The sequence below is a fragment of the Ovis canadensis genome, chromosome 6, assembly GCF_042477335.2.
Source record: "Ovis canadensis isolate MfBH-ARS-UI-01 breed Bighorn chromosome 6, ARS-UI_OviCan_v2, whole genome shotgun sequence".
Classification (NCBI taxonomy): Eukaryota; Metazoa; Chordata; class Mammalia; order Artiodactyla; family Bovidae; genus Ovis; species Ovis canadensis.
The window spans coordinates 117,336,656-117,357,185 of record NC_091250.1 but is presented as its reverse complement, the minus strand read 5'-3'; the positions used below and the strand labels follow the sequence as shown (position 1 = coordinate 117,357,185).

Genomic DNA, 20,530 nt, shown 5'->3' with positions numbered 1-20,530 from the left:
AAGTAACACACTTGATGGAAATAATCCCCCAACAAAAGTACCATTTTCTACACATATTAAGAATCCTCCTGAACTCAGGAGCCCCAGAAATCTGATAATGGATGGAAGAGGAATGTCTTTAGAAACAAAACAAACTTTGAAAATGCATATCCTTAGTATTCCCCATAAATCCTTGACCCTGAAGGCAACAGCACATGTATCTCTCATGAATAATCATGAAGACCTCTCTGCTAAGGCACCGGGATGGAGTCTTAGCCCACCAGCCTCTTCAAACATTTCAAAGTCACTTATTAGCCATTTTAGTATATGAATAGAGTGACCATACAAATTGCCATCCAAACTAGAACACCATGAGAGCGAGAGATAGCACTATCAATAATTAGCCTGGGACAACAGTTGTAAACCACACTGTTACCAGGCAAACTGGGATGAATGGTCAGCCTCTCCTTTTCCCACATCATGCTAAAGGACCAACAATTTTCAGACATGTAGCATCGCTTTTATAAAATCTCAACACATCTTCCATGAATCTTCACTATTTTAACTTTAACCTAACTTTTCAACTTTTTAAACTAAATTTTTGAAGTTGTTTTAAAATATAATGAGGTCAGTCATTAAGAAGCATCTGATATGTTAAGGGAAAAACATTTCACATATGAATTCAGGGTGCTGACAATACACAAAAGAGAATATAAAATAAATACAAAAGTTGCAGTTGCTTTATTAAATATGCATTTGATTTATGCCATCTATTTTAACTACATCAACATAAAATAATTAGGTTTTACTGTCTTAGAAATACATGTTAGTTATAGATGAATATTTTGGGGTCCTTACTTCTTTGGTTCCATTTACTGAATTTTCTCTTGAAATATGTTTTTCTGTTTCTATCATTTTATTTTATAATACTTGACAGAAAAAATCACATCTTTTATCCTTCCTTCCTTCTTTTAGCTCTGTTCATAGCACCACATACCTTATTCTTCAAATATGTATTCTTTATACTGCATAAATAAGATTAAAAAAAAAACACACATTATCCAATCCACAAATGCTTTCCTGATTTCAAAGATTTTTTTTTTAACTCTGTTAATTAGCAGATTCTCATTCAATGCTTTGCCACTTCTATTTGATACCACCGAGCATCTGGGGGCTGAAATCTCATCCAAAACTAACAGTCAAAATGGTTTTTGTCCTGTATCTACATGCTATTAACTAATCCACATTTATGGTATCAGGGTCATATATATTGTTAGTACAATATAAAAAAGGAACAATCTAAAATAAAAGAAAAATATATCTTTTTATAATTCAAAGTATTCATGAAAGAAATTTGGTTACTAATGATATTTGATCCAAATTCCCAGGTGGTGCTGGTGGTAGAGAGCCTGCCTTCCAATGCAGAAGACATAAGAGACGTGGGTTCGATCCCTGGGTTGGGATGATCCCCTGGAGTAGGAAAGGGCACCCCACTCCAATACTCTTGCCCAGGGAATCCCATGGACAGAGGAACCTGGTGGACTACAGTCCATGGGGTCACAAAAGACTTGGACACCATTGAAGCTACTCAGTACATACGCAAGCATCTAGAAGTTATGTAGAAATGTGTCTAAAAATAAATAAGTAGTTTACTACTTACTTTAACATTCATTCATATGAAAATAGGAGTTGATAGTGACACTGGCTTGGGGAAAGGATGAACAGGTTTGGCCAACCTTCCTGTTTTTCCATGATTTTAAAATATACTCACCTCCTCCAAATGGTCCCCAGATGACTCGGCGGATGGACTTGACCCAGTCTTCCATATCATTCTGGGTGCTCGCCATAAGGAGATAGCTCTCATGATTGGCTGTCATTCGATCTCGATCGCCTCCTGTAAAAAGACAGGAACAGTTACACATGAGTGTGTATTCAGCCAAAGTTTCCTCATCAGCTGCCTCCGATGAATCCCTGAAACATAAACTGTACCTAATGCAGCTAGCACTAGGTTCTACCCAATGAATTGAAAATATTTACCATGGTTTCAGCATGGGGAAAAAAAAAAGAATCTGCTTAAAAGGGAAAGGCTCTTATGTTTCCAAGAGAAAGCCAGCAAACAAATGTCGTTCCCCAAACAAAGCCTAGCTTTTTGTCCTAGCAACAGCCCATAGGCCTGCATTAACTCATAATCCAGTCTATTCACACTGCACTGCTGAATAAGGAAAAATAGCAAAAGCAAAATGAAAGATGGAGAAGTGGTCCACAGAGCCTGAGCTTTCATTCCAAGCAAGAACTGAATGGTCTGCCTTTGCTCGGCACACACAGGGAGGCCACCAGGACATCATGGCTGAGAACAAGAGTCCCAGGAGAGGGAAAGAGCCACAAGTAAAAATCTGACCCAGAGGTTTTGCCTCTATTTTTCTCTCCTGGAAAGGGGAGCCTCTTCTGATCACACTTTCAGGGAGACAAACAAAAGAAGACAGAAGCGTAGCCAGTCACAATGGCCAAATCGACATCCCAAATGGCCCTCCCACCTAAGAGTGAGCTTTAGGAAACCTCAGCAGTTAACTGCTTGCTTGTTGTTGTTCAGGTGCTAAGTTGTGTCTGACTCTTTGCAATCCCATGAACTGCAGCATGTCAGGCTTTCCTGTCCTTCAATATCTCCCGGAGTTTGCTCAGACTCATGTCTGCTGAGTTGGTGATGCCCTTCAACCATCTCATCCTCTTTGCCCCCTTCTCTTTTTGCCTTCAATCTTTCCCAGGGTTTTTCCAGTGAGTTGGCTCTTCGCATCAGGTGGCCAAAGAATAGCTTAAGCTTCAGCATCAGTCCTTCCAATGACTGCTCCTGGTTGCTTTCCTTTAGGATTGACTGGTTGGATCTCCTTGCAGTCCAAGGGACCCTCAAGAGTCTTCTCCAAACCACAGTTCCAAAGCATCAATTCTTTGGCTCTCAGCCTTCTTTATGGTCCAGTTCTCACATCCGTACATAACTGTTTGTTGGTTTCTCTTATTTTCTCCTCCCCCTCTCGGAAAGACAACACATACACTTTGAAACCTGTATAATCTTTGAAATCAATCTTGAAATGCTAGTGGTCTCTGAAACATTTTTATGCTTAAAGGAGTATTTCTGAAAACAAGTATCTGAGACTGAACTGCTTCACTCTCTTTTCTCATGACTAGCATTGTTCACAGAAGGAATAATTAAGAAATTGGATCACTAAATACTTAATTCTGAATTCTGATAATACGTCAGTATTATTCAATTTCTAAGGTGCTCAAACTATCTATGCACAATTTAATTTTCACGAAGTGCTGGAAAGGTGTAGCCTTGGTTTGGATGAATTCATACCCAGTGTTATATTTGTTTAAGACGTCATTTGTTTATAAGTGATCAGAGCAGATACCAACTGTTTTAATTCACAGCCCTTTAGTCCTGAGAGCTGGCTATCACACCTTGCAACTGAAGGAACTCAAAAACAGCTTCTTTATGAGGAGCTTGAGGCTTCAATTTACAAATCCCATCACTCCCTGTTCCTGCACATCCAGCCTCATATGCGAAGCTCTGAAAACTAGAACTTTAGTTTGTGTTCTCTGAATTTTATACAAATGTCCTAGGTTGAGAAATATGATGTTTCTAGCATGATGCAAGTTAACAGAATAGGTGAGAGGTTAGAGAAATGAAATAACTTTAAGCCAATCAGTAGAAATGCCAGCATTGGTGTTTTACATTTCAATACAATTGAATTAGGGGGTGTGTGGGGGGGTGAGGGACAACATCCAATGTTTCCTAAAGTTTTTAAATCTCTTGAATAAACAAGAGGAGCCTTTTCACTTTGAAGAGAACAGCTCACTATTAGGGAAACAATGACCCTCTTATACTTCTAGGTCTATCCTAGGTCAATCCTCACTTTAAGTTACTTGTGTCTGAAAAAGTATAGGTTCAGGATATCAGAGAAAACTTCTGAAACCGCAGTTATATTTTCTATTAGCAGTGTACTTCTGGAAACTCAGTATTTTTAGTCATGCTTTAGAAATAATAGTCTCTAATAAATTTTTTTGTGAAAATCAAATGAAACAAAGTTAAAATACTAGTACTGTTAGGCTGAAAGAGAAATTCTGAAAATATTCATTCATTCTCATTTAACTGCCTCCTGTATCTACAAACGCAGAAAGGACATAGTACATCTAATTCGTCCTCAGAGATACACAAGTCGAGTATGCTACTAAGGGCTTAGGAACAATTAGTCAATAATACACATACACAGGGGCTTATTTTTAGAAGGCTGTCTTTCTTTGACACATAACAATGCACATTAAAATTGTATACGTAGGAAAATTCGCTAAGCCACTTCAGTCGTGCCTGACTCTTTGTGACCCCATGGACTGTAGCCCGCCAGGCTCCTCTGTCCATGGGCTTCTCCAAGCAAGAATACTGGAGTGGGTTGTCAAGCCCTTCTCCAGGGGATCTTCCCGGCAGGAAAGTTTACTGCACATTAATATGCATATGCATGACTGTGTGACATAAGTAGCGGAAAGAACTAAATGACAAAAGAAAAAGATGCTTCATTTGGCATGGCATAGTATACTAGAACTTTATTCTGTATCTGATCCACTTATAAAAAACATTACCATTTTGAAATCAAAAATATTTTAATTATTGTCTTTGCCTGGAGGATGCTTAGCAATTCAGACAGCAATATCCTGCTGTGTCACTCCCAACCCTGGCGGAGAAAGTCCTAGTAATGAGAGTGAGCAAAAGCCACTGGAGTGTGTTTCTGCCTGAAAACAGGGAAATAAGAGAATGATAAGCACTACTGGCCATTATCGCCTGACTTTTCATTTGATTCTCTATCTCTGCCAATGATACTGTGTGTCTGACCCTGAATCTCATGTTGACTGTCAATCACAGATGTAAAATCCCACCTGTGAATTTCACCCATGGATATAGATCTTGATTCTTCAGTTGAATTAGCAGAAGAGGGGGAAGAAGATTTAGAAAGACTTTTCTCTATGGGTCTCAGTGGAAATAAGACTCATTGCTAAGAATGTGATTAAAACAATTGGAGACATTTATATAGATATGAACTAAATTCTCTGCACTAAAGATATGTGATTTCTAACTGGAGAAGCCATCTGTTCCTAATTCATGATCCTTCAATTCTGAGAGTATTGTGTTCTGAGAGCACACAGTTCTGGTACGGTGCCTTGCAATTGCAGGGACTCAAAGACAATTAGTGTATGATTTGATAAATGAATGAGCTCAATGTTGACTTTCAAGGATTTGGATCAAGTTTCACTCTTAATGTTCCATTATTTAACCTAAAATTCTTCAAAAGGTGAAATTTTAAAACGCAGCCTTAAGATGTACCTATCACCAGAGTGATAGTATTATAATCATCTTCAACCCATGTATATGTGTATATATATGGATATATATTATAATATAACCAGTGTACATTTTCCATTCATAAACTCTGCTTGAACATAAATATTTATACAGTGCTATTTTTATTTTTTAAAACTACTTTTTAGATATTAACTTGGGTTGGTAGCAATGCTTTGGTGCTAGTGTTAACAGTTCAAGCATTTGATTTTAAATTAACCAAGTAGGTCACATAATTCAAGTTTACTTGTTTATATGTAATTGAAAGTATGTGTACATTTCATTGGGATCTTCTGAATATTTGCATTTAATATGAAGTTTTTCCCTTCCCCCAAATAAAATAAATTCTCCAAAATAAAATAATTGGCATGATTAACTTTTGCAAAAATTAAAAAGTAGATTAAGATAAGCCTAATGAACTTAATAGATTAAGAAAATGCTTAATGTAAAATTCAAGTGTGTGTGTGTGTTAGCTGCTCAGTCACGTGCAACTCTTTGTGACCCCATGGACTGTAGCCCACCAGACTCCTCTGGGATTTTTTCCAGGCAAGAATACTGGAGTGGGCTACCAATTCCTCCTCCAATGGATCTTCCCTACCCAGAGAGAGAACCCACATCTCCTATGCCTCTTGTATTACAGGTGGATTCTTTACCCCTGAGCCATGAGGGAAGCCCAAAGTAGATGTACAGTTACTCAATAAATAAATACAAATATTTACTACATGGAAACTTCAGCCCCTCTTATAATGACAAAATAATAATTTAAAAGATAATACTTTTGATGAAAACCTCTGTGAAGAGGTTAAGAGAAATATTGGGAATGGTATACTGAGATATATATGCTCACTGTTGATAGGAATATGGGTAATATTCCTTTTGATGAAATCACTAAAATAAGATTTTGAAGAATATTTATTAATACGAACTTTTAATACACAAGAGAATGTACAAATTATATATATACACATATGACATCTCTATTTTCATATAGATAGAAAGCCAGATAAATAAGATACTAGATTGAAATACACAATAATTTTAATGATGATTATCTGTGAATGCTAGGATTGGAAAAATTTTGCTCTCTCTTCTGTACTGTAATACAGAAAATATAGTACTTCTCTGTATTTTCTAGATGTTCAGCCATGTGTTATTTTATAATACATACATTACTTCAGATGTTCTACCATATATGATTTTATCATCAGAAAGAAATTATTGCAAAGAAGAAATGATAAGAATTGTATGCTCATGAATTAATCAGCAAAAATTCCAGGTGAGCTGGAAGGTAATTATGACTAACTTCATTTAGTGCTGCTTAAAATTGTTCAATTTTGAATTTTCAGAATTCTCAGTAGGTTATTTACCTGTAATCTCTTTCCTTATTTCCCCAAATACATCCCTGAGTATATTCCCAAGAGAGGATTTGGGACAGCAGATCAACATTGCTCAAAGTATAGGCTGTGTCATGTAACTAGGATTTTCTCAGTAAAATAGACTGCTACCTTTCTTAAAGACTATATTTAAAGAAATATTTCACTGAATTTATTGTGTGGAAATTCCCAAAAGCAGTCACCAAAGTAGGTTATTTTCCCTTGGAGAATTAACTGTAAATTGTTAAAATTATGAACTTGAAAAGCAAAATGATCAGAAGTGAAATATTTTATGTGTATCAGCTCAAGTAAACAAATTTTTAAAGATACACAGTGAACTACTTCTTTGTGTTTAAACTTTAAAACAACTTGCTCAAGGGAAACATTTGGGTTCAGTTTCCAAGCAGAGTTCATGGTACAGACCTGAGGACATTTTAGTGAACACCTCTGATACTGTTAATAATTTCAAGGGCAAAATGTTTCCTCATTCCCAATTACAGATCAGTTCAGACTGAGACCTAGTGTACTACCAATTTAATTAGAGCTTACAGAAAATATTTTAAGTGTTTCAAGTAGGGTTATTAATTTTTACACATATGACTCCAAGGTCTTAATTTTTTAAGCATTATTTTCTTCAACACTCAGTCTGAGTCTTCAGTAGTAGTAGAACTCTAATGATAAATTGCAAGATAAAAAGTAAATTATGAAGCACATCAGTGGAAAGTTACTGAAATAGAAAGACATTTCTTCCCTTTTATAGAGAAGGACATTTGGAAAACAACCAGTGTCCTGTGAACTACAAGCAACAAATTGTAGGTTTCTATGGATACAATCATCTCAATAAACAACAACAAAAGAATAATAAAATAGCATGTAATTTACAAAATAAGGCCAGAGAACAAATTGGACTCACATTCAATATCATTTTTATTTTTTCATGTGTATTATAGAGACATTGTTCTCTGAAAATTAAGAGTTTTGGTATGTTTTACTAATCATAATTTTTACAAGTATTTTTTCCTCCAAGGTTAATTTCAAAAATATCAGAGTGGTAAAATTTCAATGCATTTTGTCAACAGAAACTTTACATTAATCTTTAATGAGATCTTCAAAATGTTAATACTCTTAAACAAGAAAATGAGAATTACTCAAAGGCGAAAGGCTGTACCATCACTCTGTTTGTAGTCTGCTGCCAGGACACAGCAAACACATTACTAAATGTCTTCTATTATAATAAAATTAATGTGACATTTCAATTTCATGACTACTTTATAATACTGTTTTACATACTTCTTATACTCCTTACTAGATCATATTCTCTTTGGAAGAAGGAATCATCCTATCACTTATAGCTCCATTATGTGTAAGCCAAAAACAGCTGTAAATGCACATTTATTAACCAACTATGATTGGTATTTATTATTTATGGTACATTTCTACATTTTTCTAATAATATTTAAAAATGATTTATTTCGAGAGTCTGTCTATATTTGGCTAGTTGTTGTTGTTCAGTCACAAAGTCATGTCCAACTTTGTGCAACCCCACAGACTGCAGCACACCAGGCCTCCCTGTCCTTCACTATCTCCTGGAATTTGCTCAAATTCATGTTCATTGAGTCTGTGATGATATCTAACCATCTCATCCTCTGTCATCCCCTTTTCCTTTTTGCCGTCTATCTTTCCCAGCATTAAGGTCTTTTCCAGTGAGTTGGCTCTTTGCATCAGGTGGCCAAAGTATTGGAGCTTCAGCTTCAGCATCAGTCCTCCCAGTGAATATTCAGGGTTTATTTTCTTCAGGATTGACTGGTTTGATATCCTTGCTGTCCAAGGGACTCTCAAGTGTCTGTCTTCAGCACATTTCTAAAGCATCAATTCTTCAGCCCTCAGCCTTCTTTATGGTCCAACTCTCACATCCATACATGACTACTGGAAAAACCATAGCTTTGACTAGATGGACCTTTGTCAGTAAGGTGATGTCTCTGCTTTTTAATATGCTGCCTAGGTTTGTCACAGTTTTCCTTCCGAGTAAGCATCTTTAATTTCATGGCTGCAATCACTACCTGCAGTGACTTTGGAGCCCAAGAAAATAAAATCTGTCATCACTGACACTTTTTCCCTATTTGCCATGAGGTGATGGGACCAGATGCCATGGCCCTAGTTTTGTTTTCTTTTTAAATGTCGAGTTTTAACCCAGCTATTTCACTCTCCTCTTTTACCTTCATCAAGAGGCTCTTTAGTTCCTTTTTGCTTTCTGTCAGTAGGGTGGTGTCATCTATATATCTGAGGTTATTGATATCTCTCCCTGCAATCTTGATTCCAGTTTGTGATTCATCCAGCCTGGCATTTTGTATGATGTACTCTGCATATAAATTAAATAAGCAGAGTGACAATATACAGCCTTGACGTACTCCTTTCCCAATTTGGAACCAGTTTGTTGTTCCATGTCTGGTTGTAACTATTGCTTCTTGACCTTCATGCAGGTTTCTCAGGAGGCAGGTAAGTTGGTCTGGTATTCCCATCTCTAAGAATTTTCCACAGTTTGTTGTGTGGAGACACAGTCAAAGGCTTTAGCATAGTCAATGAAGCAGAAGTAGATATTTTCCTGAAATTCCTTTGCTTTCTCTATGATCCAATGGATGTTGCAATTTGATCTCTGGTTCCTCTGCCTTTTATAAATCCAAAGTGTACACCTGGGAGTTCTTGATTCATGTACTGTTGAAGCCAAGTTTGAAAGATTTTGAGCATAGCCTTACTTGCATGTAAAATGAGTGCAATTGTCCAGTAGTTTGAAATTCTGTGACATTGCTCTTCTTTGGGACTGGAATGAAAACTGAACTTTGCCACTGTGGCCACTGCTGGGTTTTCTAAATTTGCTGACATATTGAATACAACACTTTAATAGCATCATCTTTTAGGATTTTATATAACTAGCCTGGAATTCCATCACCTGCTAGCTTTGTTTGTAGTAATGTTTCCTAAGGCATACTTGACTTCACAGTCCAGGATGTTTGGCTCTAGGTGAGTGATCACACCATCATGGTTATCCAGCTACAGATATAGAAAGTATTGACCTAAAAATTCTATACCATACAAATGATTTCTGATTACCTTTCTACAGGCTTCACTCTAAGAAATGTCCAAATATGTGACTATCAGAGCAAAAGTGATGCCTGGATCAAACTGCAAAGACAGATATGTGCTTATGAAGAAGTACTGAAAAGTGGTTAAGAGTTAAGACAGAGAAGCCGGATTCAAGTTCAAATTACTGACTAGCTATGAGATCCCTCAGCTTTAACTGAGGGTGATGAGTACCTGCTTCTTAGCGTTATTGTGAATTAATCAGATAAGTAATACCATAAAATATGTTGTTATAGTGTTTGGGACGTAGAATACCCTGCTGTTATGACTGCCATGTATCATTGCACGCCTGCTTAGTCATGTTTGACTCTTTGTAACCCTGTGGACTGTAGCCTGCTAGACTCCTCTATCCATGGAATTTCCCAGCAAGAATACTGGAGTGGTTCTCCAGGGGATCTTCCCTGATCCAGGATTTGAACCTGCATCTCTTATGTCTCTTGCACTGGCCGGCAGATTCTTTACCAACTGCACTACCTGGGAAGCCCCACTGCCATGTAAAATTCAAACAAAGTTTTTTGATAAATTAATTAAATATTTATAATTTGAATCCTTTAAAATGCAGGAAAGTAGATTACTTTTGAAAAGTATACATATATTCTGACTAAAGCTATGTCAAAGCTATGGTGTTTCCAGTAGTCATGTATGAATGTAAGAGCTGGACAATAAAAAAGGTGGAGCACCGAAGAAATGATGCCTTCGAACTATGGTGTTAGAGAAGACTCTTGAGAGTCCCTTGGACAGCAAAGAGATCAAATCAGTCAATCCTAAAGGAAATCAACCCTGAATATTTATTGGAAGGACTGATGCTGAAGCTGAAGCTCCAATACTTTGGCCACCTGATGTGAAGAACTGACTCATTGGAAAAGACCCTGATGAGGGAAAGACTGAAGGCAGGAAAAGAAGGGGATGACAGAGGATGAGATGGCTGGATGGCATCACCGACTCAGTGGACATGAGTTTGAGCAGACTCCAGGAGATGGTGAAGGACAGAGAAGCCTGGCATGCTTCAGTCCATGGGGAAATAAATGGCAACCCACTCCATTAAGAGTACTGGACTATACTTAAGGAAAGTCCTTTTATAAGAAAGTAACCATCGATTTATCTTTTAGGGAAATGTTAATTTTCATATTGGTCATGTTTTAAAAGTACAATTGTGATATATTTACTTTCAAATGATTAATTAAAATTTTAAAAACTTAAATAGACATAATTTTTATTTCCTCTAATTTTCCACATGGCTTGGACTCATTCTTTCAAAAACCTACTATTTGTGCTGAGTACATTAACTATAAAAAGTGATACAATTTTTTTACATTTTGGGTAGCTATTTTCCAGATTGCATTGAGCAGTCAATAGAAGCTCAATTTAAATCCAACAATATATTTTGACTCACTTGTGTCAAAGATTCAGGATCTAGTCACTTTCTTCACAGTATCTAATTAAATTCTGGTGATGAAAACTTATGAGAAATTAAAGTAGAACATTTCTTTGGAAGAACCAAAATATGTAGACATTTGCCTTTTAATTTAGCTTGGCTTACTTTGGGAGATCAGTGAATTAAAAATCTTATCTGATTGACATAGAAGGCAGGCAACACACCGAGAATAAATGACATGTGTATTCGGATCAGAGTTACTCTGACAGTGGTGATACAGATGGGAGTTACAAATGAAAGCAAGTCCTGATGCAATAATCTACAAGTCGTAGCAAATGAAATGCCATTCACGGTTTAAAAAGCAAGGCAGAGAGGTTTTGCCTTGAATGAATCTAAAATGAAAAGTGTTCTTCAATAGGGAGGTCCCTTAACAGTATAATTGATGACTTTAATATTGGGGAATATTGAGAAATTTTGGAGAAATGTTTTGGAGTTATATTGAATTTTATATTCCATATGAACATAACAATAAACTTTTTATTGCAGCATTTCTCAAAGTGTAATGAAACTCGTATCTGTCCAAGAGAATAATAGGAAACAACTGAGAACTTGTTAGACATGCAAATACTTGGTCCCAAGCCCAACTGAATGAAAAACAGTGGTGGGACCCAGTAACCTGTGTTTTAAGGTGCTTGCCAGAAGATTTTGATGCACCATAAAGTTTAAAGAAATCAACCATGAATATTCATTGGAAGGACTGATACTGAAGCTGAAGATCCAATACTTTGGCCACCTAATGCGAAAAAGCCGACTCATTGGAAAAGACCCTGATGCTGGGAAAGATGGAAAGCAAAAGAGGAAGGAGGCAGCAGAGGATGAGAAGGTTAGATAGCATCACCAACTCAATGGACATGAGTTTGAGCAAACTCCAGGTGAAAGTGGAGGACAGGGGAGCCTGGAGTGCTGCACTCCATGGGATTGCAAAGAGCCAGACATGACTTAGTGACTGAGAGGCAAGAGAGTTTGTTATAACAGGCAGAACGTATAATTTTAGAATTGATGCGTTTCAACTGCATTCATTGTATTAGCTTGCATCCACGTCTTATTCTTTCATTGACAGCCAGTAAGCCAAAAAGTGTTAAGCTTTAAAGCTATGAATCACATAACTTATCTAATTGCTTATTTGCATTGTAAATGATTAACACTCTGCAACTAGTTTTGCAAGGACCTGTCATTCAAGTTGGAATTACTGAGTCTATCAAATTTGTGGGCCTCATGCATTATAGATACTATGCTTTTATCAGAATAAACATTAGAGTCTTTATTTTTTCACTTGAATACAGATTCATTATACCTCTTTCCTTGGTTCTCAGAGTCTGAAGAATGAAACAGAACATTGAATCTGGGGAGACATACCATTTTTGAAAATCTAGATTCGAACCTTGAAAAAATTATAAAAATCCTCTCATCTTGTTGTTTAGTCACTCAGTTGTGTCTGACTCTTTTGTGACCCCATGGACTGTTGCTCCCCAGTCTCCTCTGTCCGTGGGATTCTCCAGGCAAGAATACTGGAGTGGGTGACCATTTCCTCCTCCAGGGGATCTTCCTGACCCAGGGATTCAACTCACATCTCTGTATCTCCTGCATTGCAGGCAGAGTCTTTACCGCTGAGCCACTGGGTAAGCACCACCCCCCCAACCCAAATCCTCTCATATCCTACTGATATTATCATTTTTTGAATAGTGCAAAAATGCAGGATGAATAATATTATGACAATTTCAAGGTAAATTACCTTTATCTCCCGATTTTACTTGGTTTCTACAACTACCCTGAGAAATGAAACAGACCATTCATTCATTTATTCAATTAATACTGATCGAGCCCCTGTACTGTGTCACTCTTCTGAGGATATAGCAGGGGACAAAACAAAGGCTGGAGTTCATGGGAAAGATCTGGACTGAAGATACAGATTTGGAAGTCATCAATGTGATAATATAAAAAGACATAGAACTGAATGAGGTCGCCAGGGAATACTGTACCTAGACTAGAGCAAAAAAGTTCAAGTGAGCTCCAACTTTTAGAGGATCAGATTGAGATGATGGGAAGAGAAACAAGAGAGGTTGAGTAAAGAAAGTGATCAGGTGAGTCAAATGTTGTTGAGGGCATTCAAGAAGATGAGGAGTTAAGTATAGACCACTAAATTAGGGGAAGCAGGGGTCACAGATTAGACAGCATGGAGCTTATTGGTGACCTTGAAAGATCAACTAGGCCAACAAAAATAAAATCATCATTGGAATGTGTTCATCAGATCATGGAAGAAATTGACATGTACAAAGTGCTGTATTTGAAATTGATAACCAGAGAATTCTCTGGTTGTCCAGTGGTCAGGACTCTGGGCTTTCGTTGCCAAGAAGCTGGGTTGAGTCTTTGATCAGGGAAATAAGATCCCATAATCCAGTGGTATGTTCATAAATAAATAAATAAAAATGAGGAAACCAACAAGGACCCCCTGTATGGCAGCACAGGGAACTGTGCTCAGTATTCTGAAATAACCTAAATGGGAAAAGAATTTGAAAAAGAAAGTCCAGGTGGTGCAGTGGTAAAGAATCTGCCTGTCCGTGCAGGAGACACAAGAGACATGGGTTTGATCCTTCAGTCAGGAAGACCTTCTGGAGAAGGAAATGGCAATAAATTCCAGTATTCTTGCCTGGAGAATTCCACAGACGGAGGAGCCTGGTGGGCTACAGTCCATTAGAGTCGCAAAGATTCGGACATGACTGAGGGACTAACACTATGGAAGAGAGAAAACAGAAATGGCCAACATAAACAAGTCTTCTAGGCATTTTAATGTATAGAGGAGCAGAGAAATAGGGGTGGTGATGGGTGAGCAGGAGAGTTGTGAGGATTAAAGGGATTTAAAAGGAGAAATATTTCAGAGTATTATATTCTTACTGGAATTATTCACTGGAGAGGGAAAATTGATGATGTAACAGAGAAGAAGTTTAAAGACTTATCTATATTTCTTTAAAGCTGTGTTCAAAATTTCTCATCATCTCTATGACAAACTCTAGGTCCATCCACGTCTCTACAAATCCCAATTTCATTCCTTTTAATGGCTGAATAACACTCTGTTGTGTATTATGTACCACACTGTCTTTATCCACTCATCTGTCCATGGACATTTGGTTGCTTTCATGTCCTGGCTATTGTAAACAGTGCTGCAATGAACACTGGGGTGCATGTGTCCTTCTGAATTATGGTTTTCTCAGAGTGTATGCCCAGTAGTGGGATTGCTGGGTCATATGATAGTTCTATTTTTTAGCTTCCTAGGGAATGTCCATACTCTTCTCCATAGTGGCTGTATAGAGTGAAATAAGTCAGAAGGAGAAAAATGATATATTAATGCACATACATGGAATCTAGAAAAATGGTACAGATGAATTTAATTGCAGGGCAGGGATAGAGATGCAGATGCAGAGAACAGAGGTGTAGACATGGAGGTGGGAGGAGGAGGGGTGAGTTGGGGATTGGGACTGACATATATACACTACCATGTGTGAAATAGCTAACTAGTGGGAAGCGGCTTAGAGCGCAGGGAGCTCAGCGCGGGGCTCTGTGCTGACCTAGAGGGTGGGATGGGGGTGGGGGGTGGTGGGAAGGTGGTCCAAGAGGGAAGGGATATGTGTACACAAATATCTGATTCACATCATTGTACACTGCAAATGAACACAACATTGTAAAGCAACTACACTCTAGTAAAAAATGAAAATAAAAATTTCTCACTCTTTATGAATCTTTAATAAGGTTTGAGAATTGATATAATGCATTTCCCCCCAAAGTGTACTAATTTCAATATATATAAAACATCTAGGAGAGAACCACTGAAAGAAAAGAAGTGACAGAGGAGCTGTTTTACTCACATTTCTGCCTGAGAGCAGCATAAGGAGGGATTAAGTTTATGTGGAAAAGTCATTTTTTAAAGTCAAATTTTACTATCTTTATTGGAACACAATTTTCAGCTTATTTGCTCAATAGGAAATTTCTGGCAACTTAATTGGGATAATATTCTTCATACTCTATTAGTTTTAATTGCCACAGATGCTAATTGCCCGACTTTACATAGCAGCAATTACATAAAATGTGTTTTGATACAAACAAAAGAATTGATATCTTAAAATGCAGTGATGCGTAACTCAAAATTAAATTATTTCATTCAACAAATGACAACGAGTAATCATAGTTTAAGTGTAAAATTAAAAATAACTCTTTGATTTAGGTTTCAATGTTGTTCTCTTAAGCAGCTAACATTAACTTTGTGATCAGAAGAGCTCAACTGTACATTGTGTTTTATTTCCCACAGTTTATGAATTTTCTGTTTTCATGAGTTTTCATGTATATATGCTTGGGAGGGTAAGATAAAAAATTTGTCTTAAGGATCTGGAATTTGAACCTAGGCTTTCAGGTAAAGACACTACTTCAAAGAGTACACATTTGTATAATGTGTCAAAAGCCTAAACAGACAAGATCATTTGTATTCTGAAACTATTTTCACTTCCACTGGCAAGGATACCTGGGAATAATTTCCTAATTCACTTGATATAAAGATTTTTGTTGTTGCTTAGTTGCTCAGTCGTGTTCAACACTTTGTGACCCGATGGACTGGAGTCCACCAGACTCCTCTATCCATGGGATTCTCCAGGCAAGAATCCTGGAGTAGGTTGACATTTCCTTCTCCAGGTGATCTTCCTGACCCAGGAACCAAGCCCACATCCCCTGCACTGGAGGCAGATTCTTTACCACTGAGCCATAAATATATTACACATTAATTATGTGGTTTCCTTAAGTTTAAGCAGTTTCCACAATGAATGGCGAAAAGATTCTGTATGTTCACATAGTGTCTGGGGTTAGGGGTGTCACCTAATAGTCCCATTCTAATTAAAATAATTCCATGATCCTACAGAAGACTTCCCCGGTGGCTCAGACTGTAAAGCATCTGCCTACAATGCAGGAACCCTGGGTTGGATCCCTGGGTTGGGAAAATCTCCTGGAGAAGGATATGGCAACCCACTCCAGTATTCTTGCCTGGAAATCCCATGGATGGAGGAACCTGGTAGGCTACAGTCCATGGGGTCGCAAAGAGTTGGACACGACTGAGCAACATTTACTTTACTTACAGAAGGAGTAGGGACGGAAAGACACTATTGCTCCCAAACTGACTACAGACACAGGAGTTTCTATAAGGAATACTCTTCCATATCTGCTTCTTAATCCAAATTTAGAATGGTTAACACTCAGAAGGGCTATGCAACACAGAATTTCATTTTTAGTTTTCATATTGGTGACATGAACACATTTTAGGATGATTTCTTTCAAAAGAAACACATATGAATATACTCATAACTTCACTCAGGTTGATTATAGATCATTTGATCTAGTCTTTAAAATTTAACTCCTTGCAGGCAAGGCTTCATAGTAATTCAGTTTTACACATTGCAAAAAGTTGAATTTCCTTTCATATTCTCTAGAATTAAAAATGTTCACTACTTACGATACGTTGAAAGTGAAAGTTGCTCAGTCATGTCCGACTCTTTCCGACCCCATGGACTGTATAGTCCATGGAATTCTCCAGGCCAAAATACTGGAGTGGGTAGCCTTTCCCTTCTCCAGGGGATCTTCCCAACTCAGGGATCAAACCCAGGTCTCCCACATTGTGGGCAGAGTCTTTACCAGCTGAGCCACAAGGGAAGCCCAAGAATACTGGAGTGAGTAGCCTATCCCTTCTTCAGTGGATCTTCCCAACCCAGGAATTTAACCGGGGTCTCCTGCATTGCAGGCAGATACTTTACCAACTAAGCTATCAGAGAAGCCCTATGATAGGTCAGCGTATCAGTTTTCAATATAATCAATACAATGATCATTACAGTCAGGATTAATAAGTCAGGTAGGAAATTTTATTATTAAAGGAAGGTGTAGGATCACTTCAAAGTAAATCAGTTGGTGAAGAGACGATTTAAAGCCAAGTAGAGTATGTGCTGGCAGAATTTAAGAATCCCAGGGATAGGGGAGCCTGGTGGGCTGCTGTCTCTGGGGTCATACAGAGTCGGACACTACTGAAGCCCCTTAGCAGCAGCAGCAAGAGTATGTGCTGGCAGAATTTAACTAACTTCAGAATTTTTGAAAGGAAAATATTTATGGAATCCAAATGCTTAAATATAATAGGTTGGCAGTATTCATTATCTACTTGGAAAGATTTTGGTAGATCTCTATGACTGCCTTGGGAGGTGACAGAAGTATTAATTACTAATGAGAATTAAATATATTGTACAATTTAAAATGATACAGGGATTTCAAGTAGTATCTTTTGTTATTGTTGTTCAGTCTCTCAGTCATGTCCTGACTCTTTGACAATGTGTATTTCAGTTCAGTTCAGTTGCTCAGTTGTGTCTGACTCCTTGTAACCCCATGAAGAGCAGCAGAAATCTAATTTGTCAAATTCGTGTTTATTGAGCTTTAAGCAAAAACATATAAAAGTTATTTTTAATCATAACATAATGTACTAGATTTATATGTAAAATAGGAAAAACTGGAACTACAACTGAAGGCTCAGAAAACTCTAGGGTTCTACATCTTTAATTAATAGAATACTAATTTAAATACAATTATTCTTGCCTTTAGCTCACATGATAAAGAATTTGCCTGCAATGCAGGACACCCAGGTTCAATCCCTGGGTTGGGAAGATCCCCTGGAGAAGGAAATGGCAACCCACTCCAGTATTCTTGGGAGAATCGCATGGACAGAGAAGCCTTGGTGGGCTACAGTCCATGGGGTTGCAAGAATCGGACATGACTTAGAAACTAAAGTGTACCACCACAGTATTGAGGAATGTTTGCCTAAGAAAAAGTAAAAGTGTTAGTCGCTGAGTCTTGTGTGACTCTTCATGACTTCATGAACTGTAGTCTGCCAGGCTCTTCTCTCCCTGAAACTCTCCAGGCAAGAATACTGTAGTGAGTCTCCATTCCCTTCTCCAGGGGATCTTCCCGACCCAGGAACTGAACCTGGGTCCTGCACTGCAGGTGGTTTCTTTACTCTTTGAGCCACCAGGGAAGCCCAGCACCCCTCTTAAATGATTTTTTTTTTAAGTCTTGCATGGACACTAATTTTAAAGCTTAGAAACACATCAAATCTATATTACTAAAATAGCAAACTTTCTGTTTACTCCAAATTAGATTGAATCTGGCTAATTATATCAGAATTATTATAGAAAGGTTTTCTTGGGCTTCTTAAAAAGTCAGTTTTATAGTTTTCAATATCATTAAGTTAGCAAAAAAATGAAAATCTGAAAGTCTCCTTTAAAACTATGGCTCCCATAAACATTTGCAGGCTGAAACATAAATATGGAGTCATATACCACTTATAACAAATGAGAACCATCTTGAAAGAACCATCATAAAGCCAAAATAACTTAGAATATTTCAAGAATTCCTTCCTACTTCTCAAAATAATCTGTAACTACTTCCAAAACCTTAAAAAACAGTGACCATCCCAAAGAGAAGTAAAATGTTCACTTAGGACAACCACAGAATGTTCCAAGTTCTCATAATTATTCACTAATCTACAAATATGTTAAAAAGTAAAAAAAAGAAAAAGTACCACCTCACTTTTGCATGAATTTTGGATAACTAAGTCCAAATGAGAATTTAAAGAGGAACAAAGGCAAGGAAAAGCCCCTAGAATAAACTCTCAGATCTTTCACAATGCATTCATTTTTTGGTTATATATTATCTTTCATATCTAATACAATATCCACTTCTTTGAATTCTTAAAGCTCTACAATTTTCTAGACACATGCAATAAATTAAAATTGATCCCGCCTGCTGATAGATTGATGCTATGCATCTCATAATTTTAAATTGAAGAGCAGTGAGCCAGAATCCACAAGTCAATTCAACTCAGCATACCATTATTAATTAACGTTTAATGAATACCCTCGGGTGTCTGCAGTAGCATTTGAAGTCAGTAAACCAGTTGCTGTTTGGGGGCATGTAGTCTAATTCATATATAATTACCAACCTAAATCTGGCTCAACTCTGAATACAGATTGGCAGATTGATGGGTATATTGTTAAACTAGAGGGAAGGTTCCAAAAAAAGAAAGAAAGAAAGAAAAATGAGAAAATAATATTTTTTCAAATATAATGTATGAAAGTCACCAAAGAGGTAATAGATATATGCTATATATCCTGATCTTTTGTGTGGTAGGTGGGGTATCAGAGCAAGATAATAAAATGAATGGACAGATACACATCTTTTTATACATATACATCAAGACAGAAAAAGAAAAGGGATATAAAGCCAGTTATTTACTGAAGAAGAAAGTTTCATAGTTGAAAGCAAGACTAAACCAAGGTCACTGAGTTTCTCTTCAGTGTTAGAAGGCAATGGCAAGCCACTCCAGTACTCTTGCCTGGAGAATCCCATGGATGGAGGAGCCTGGTAGGCTGCAGTCCATAGGGTCACGAAGAGTCAGACACGACTGAGAGACTTCACTTTCACTTTTCACTTTCCTGCATTGGAGAAGGAAATGGCAACCCACTCCAGTGTTCTTGCCTGGAGAATCCCAGGGACGGGGGAGCCCGGTGGACTGCCGTCTATGGGGTTGCACAGAGTCAGACACGACTGAAGTGACTTAGCAGCAGCAGCAGAGTTCATAAACACTTCAAAGTTAGCAAATTCCATATTCTAGATAATGGAAAAATCTGACCCTTTTCAGAAGATGTGAAGAAAGTAAGTGAGAACTAGCTATGAGAGTTGTTGAAAGATTTTCTTGAATAACGTAATAGAAGATTAGAGACTTACATGACTCCATTCACTGAACATTATCATTTATTACTCTTTAATATGCATGTAGGGGCTTCCCAGTTGGTGCTAGTGGTAAAGAACCTGTCTGCCAAGGCAGGAGACTTATGAGACATGGGTTCAATCCCTGGGTCGGTCAGATCCCCTGGAGGAGGGCATGGTGACAGTTTTCCTGCCTGAAAAACCCCATGGACAAAGGAGCCTGGCAGGCTACAGTCCATAGCGTCACAAAGACTTGGACACAACAGAAGCAACCTAGCACACATTCGTGCGTGCACAATACGCATACAAGCTTGACCTAGAGTATATTGAAACCCACCATGAAGACTTCTTTACGGTTTACAACATATTTAAAAGGAAGAAATGAGAAAAAATGGGGAAATTATTCAGTACCCAAATTAACAATAGAGGCCAGCAGAGAACAAC

General features: G+C 37.6%; 1 protein-coding gene across 5 annotated transcripts in view; it reads right to left on the bottom strand.

The window, feature by feature from the left end:
• Window positions 1–20,530, bottom strand: part of ARHGAP24 (Rho GTPase activating protein 24) — a 574,044-nt gene that overhangs the window by 65,940 nt on the left and 487,574 nt on the right. For all 5 annotated transcript variants that reach the window (XM_069594606.1, XM_069594608.1, XM_069594611.1 and 2 more), the window contains one exon: window positions 1,751–1,873. In XM_069594606.1, coding sequence (XP_069450707.1) covers window positions 1,751–1,873 — 123 coding nt within the window. The remainder of the gene's footprint in view (window positions 1–1,750; window positions 1,874–20,530) is intronic.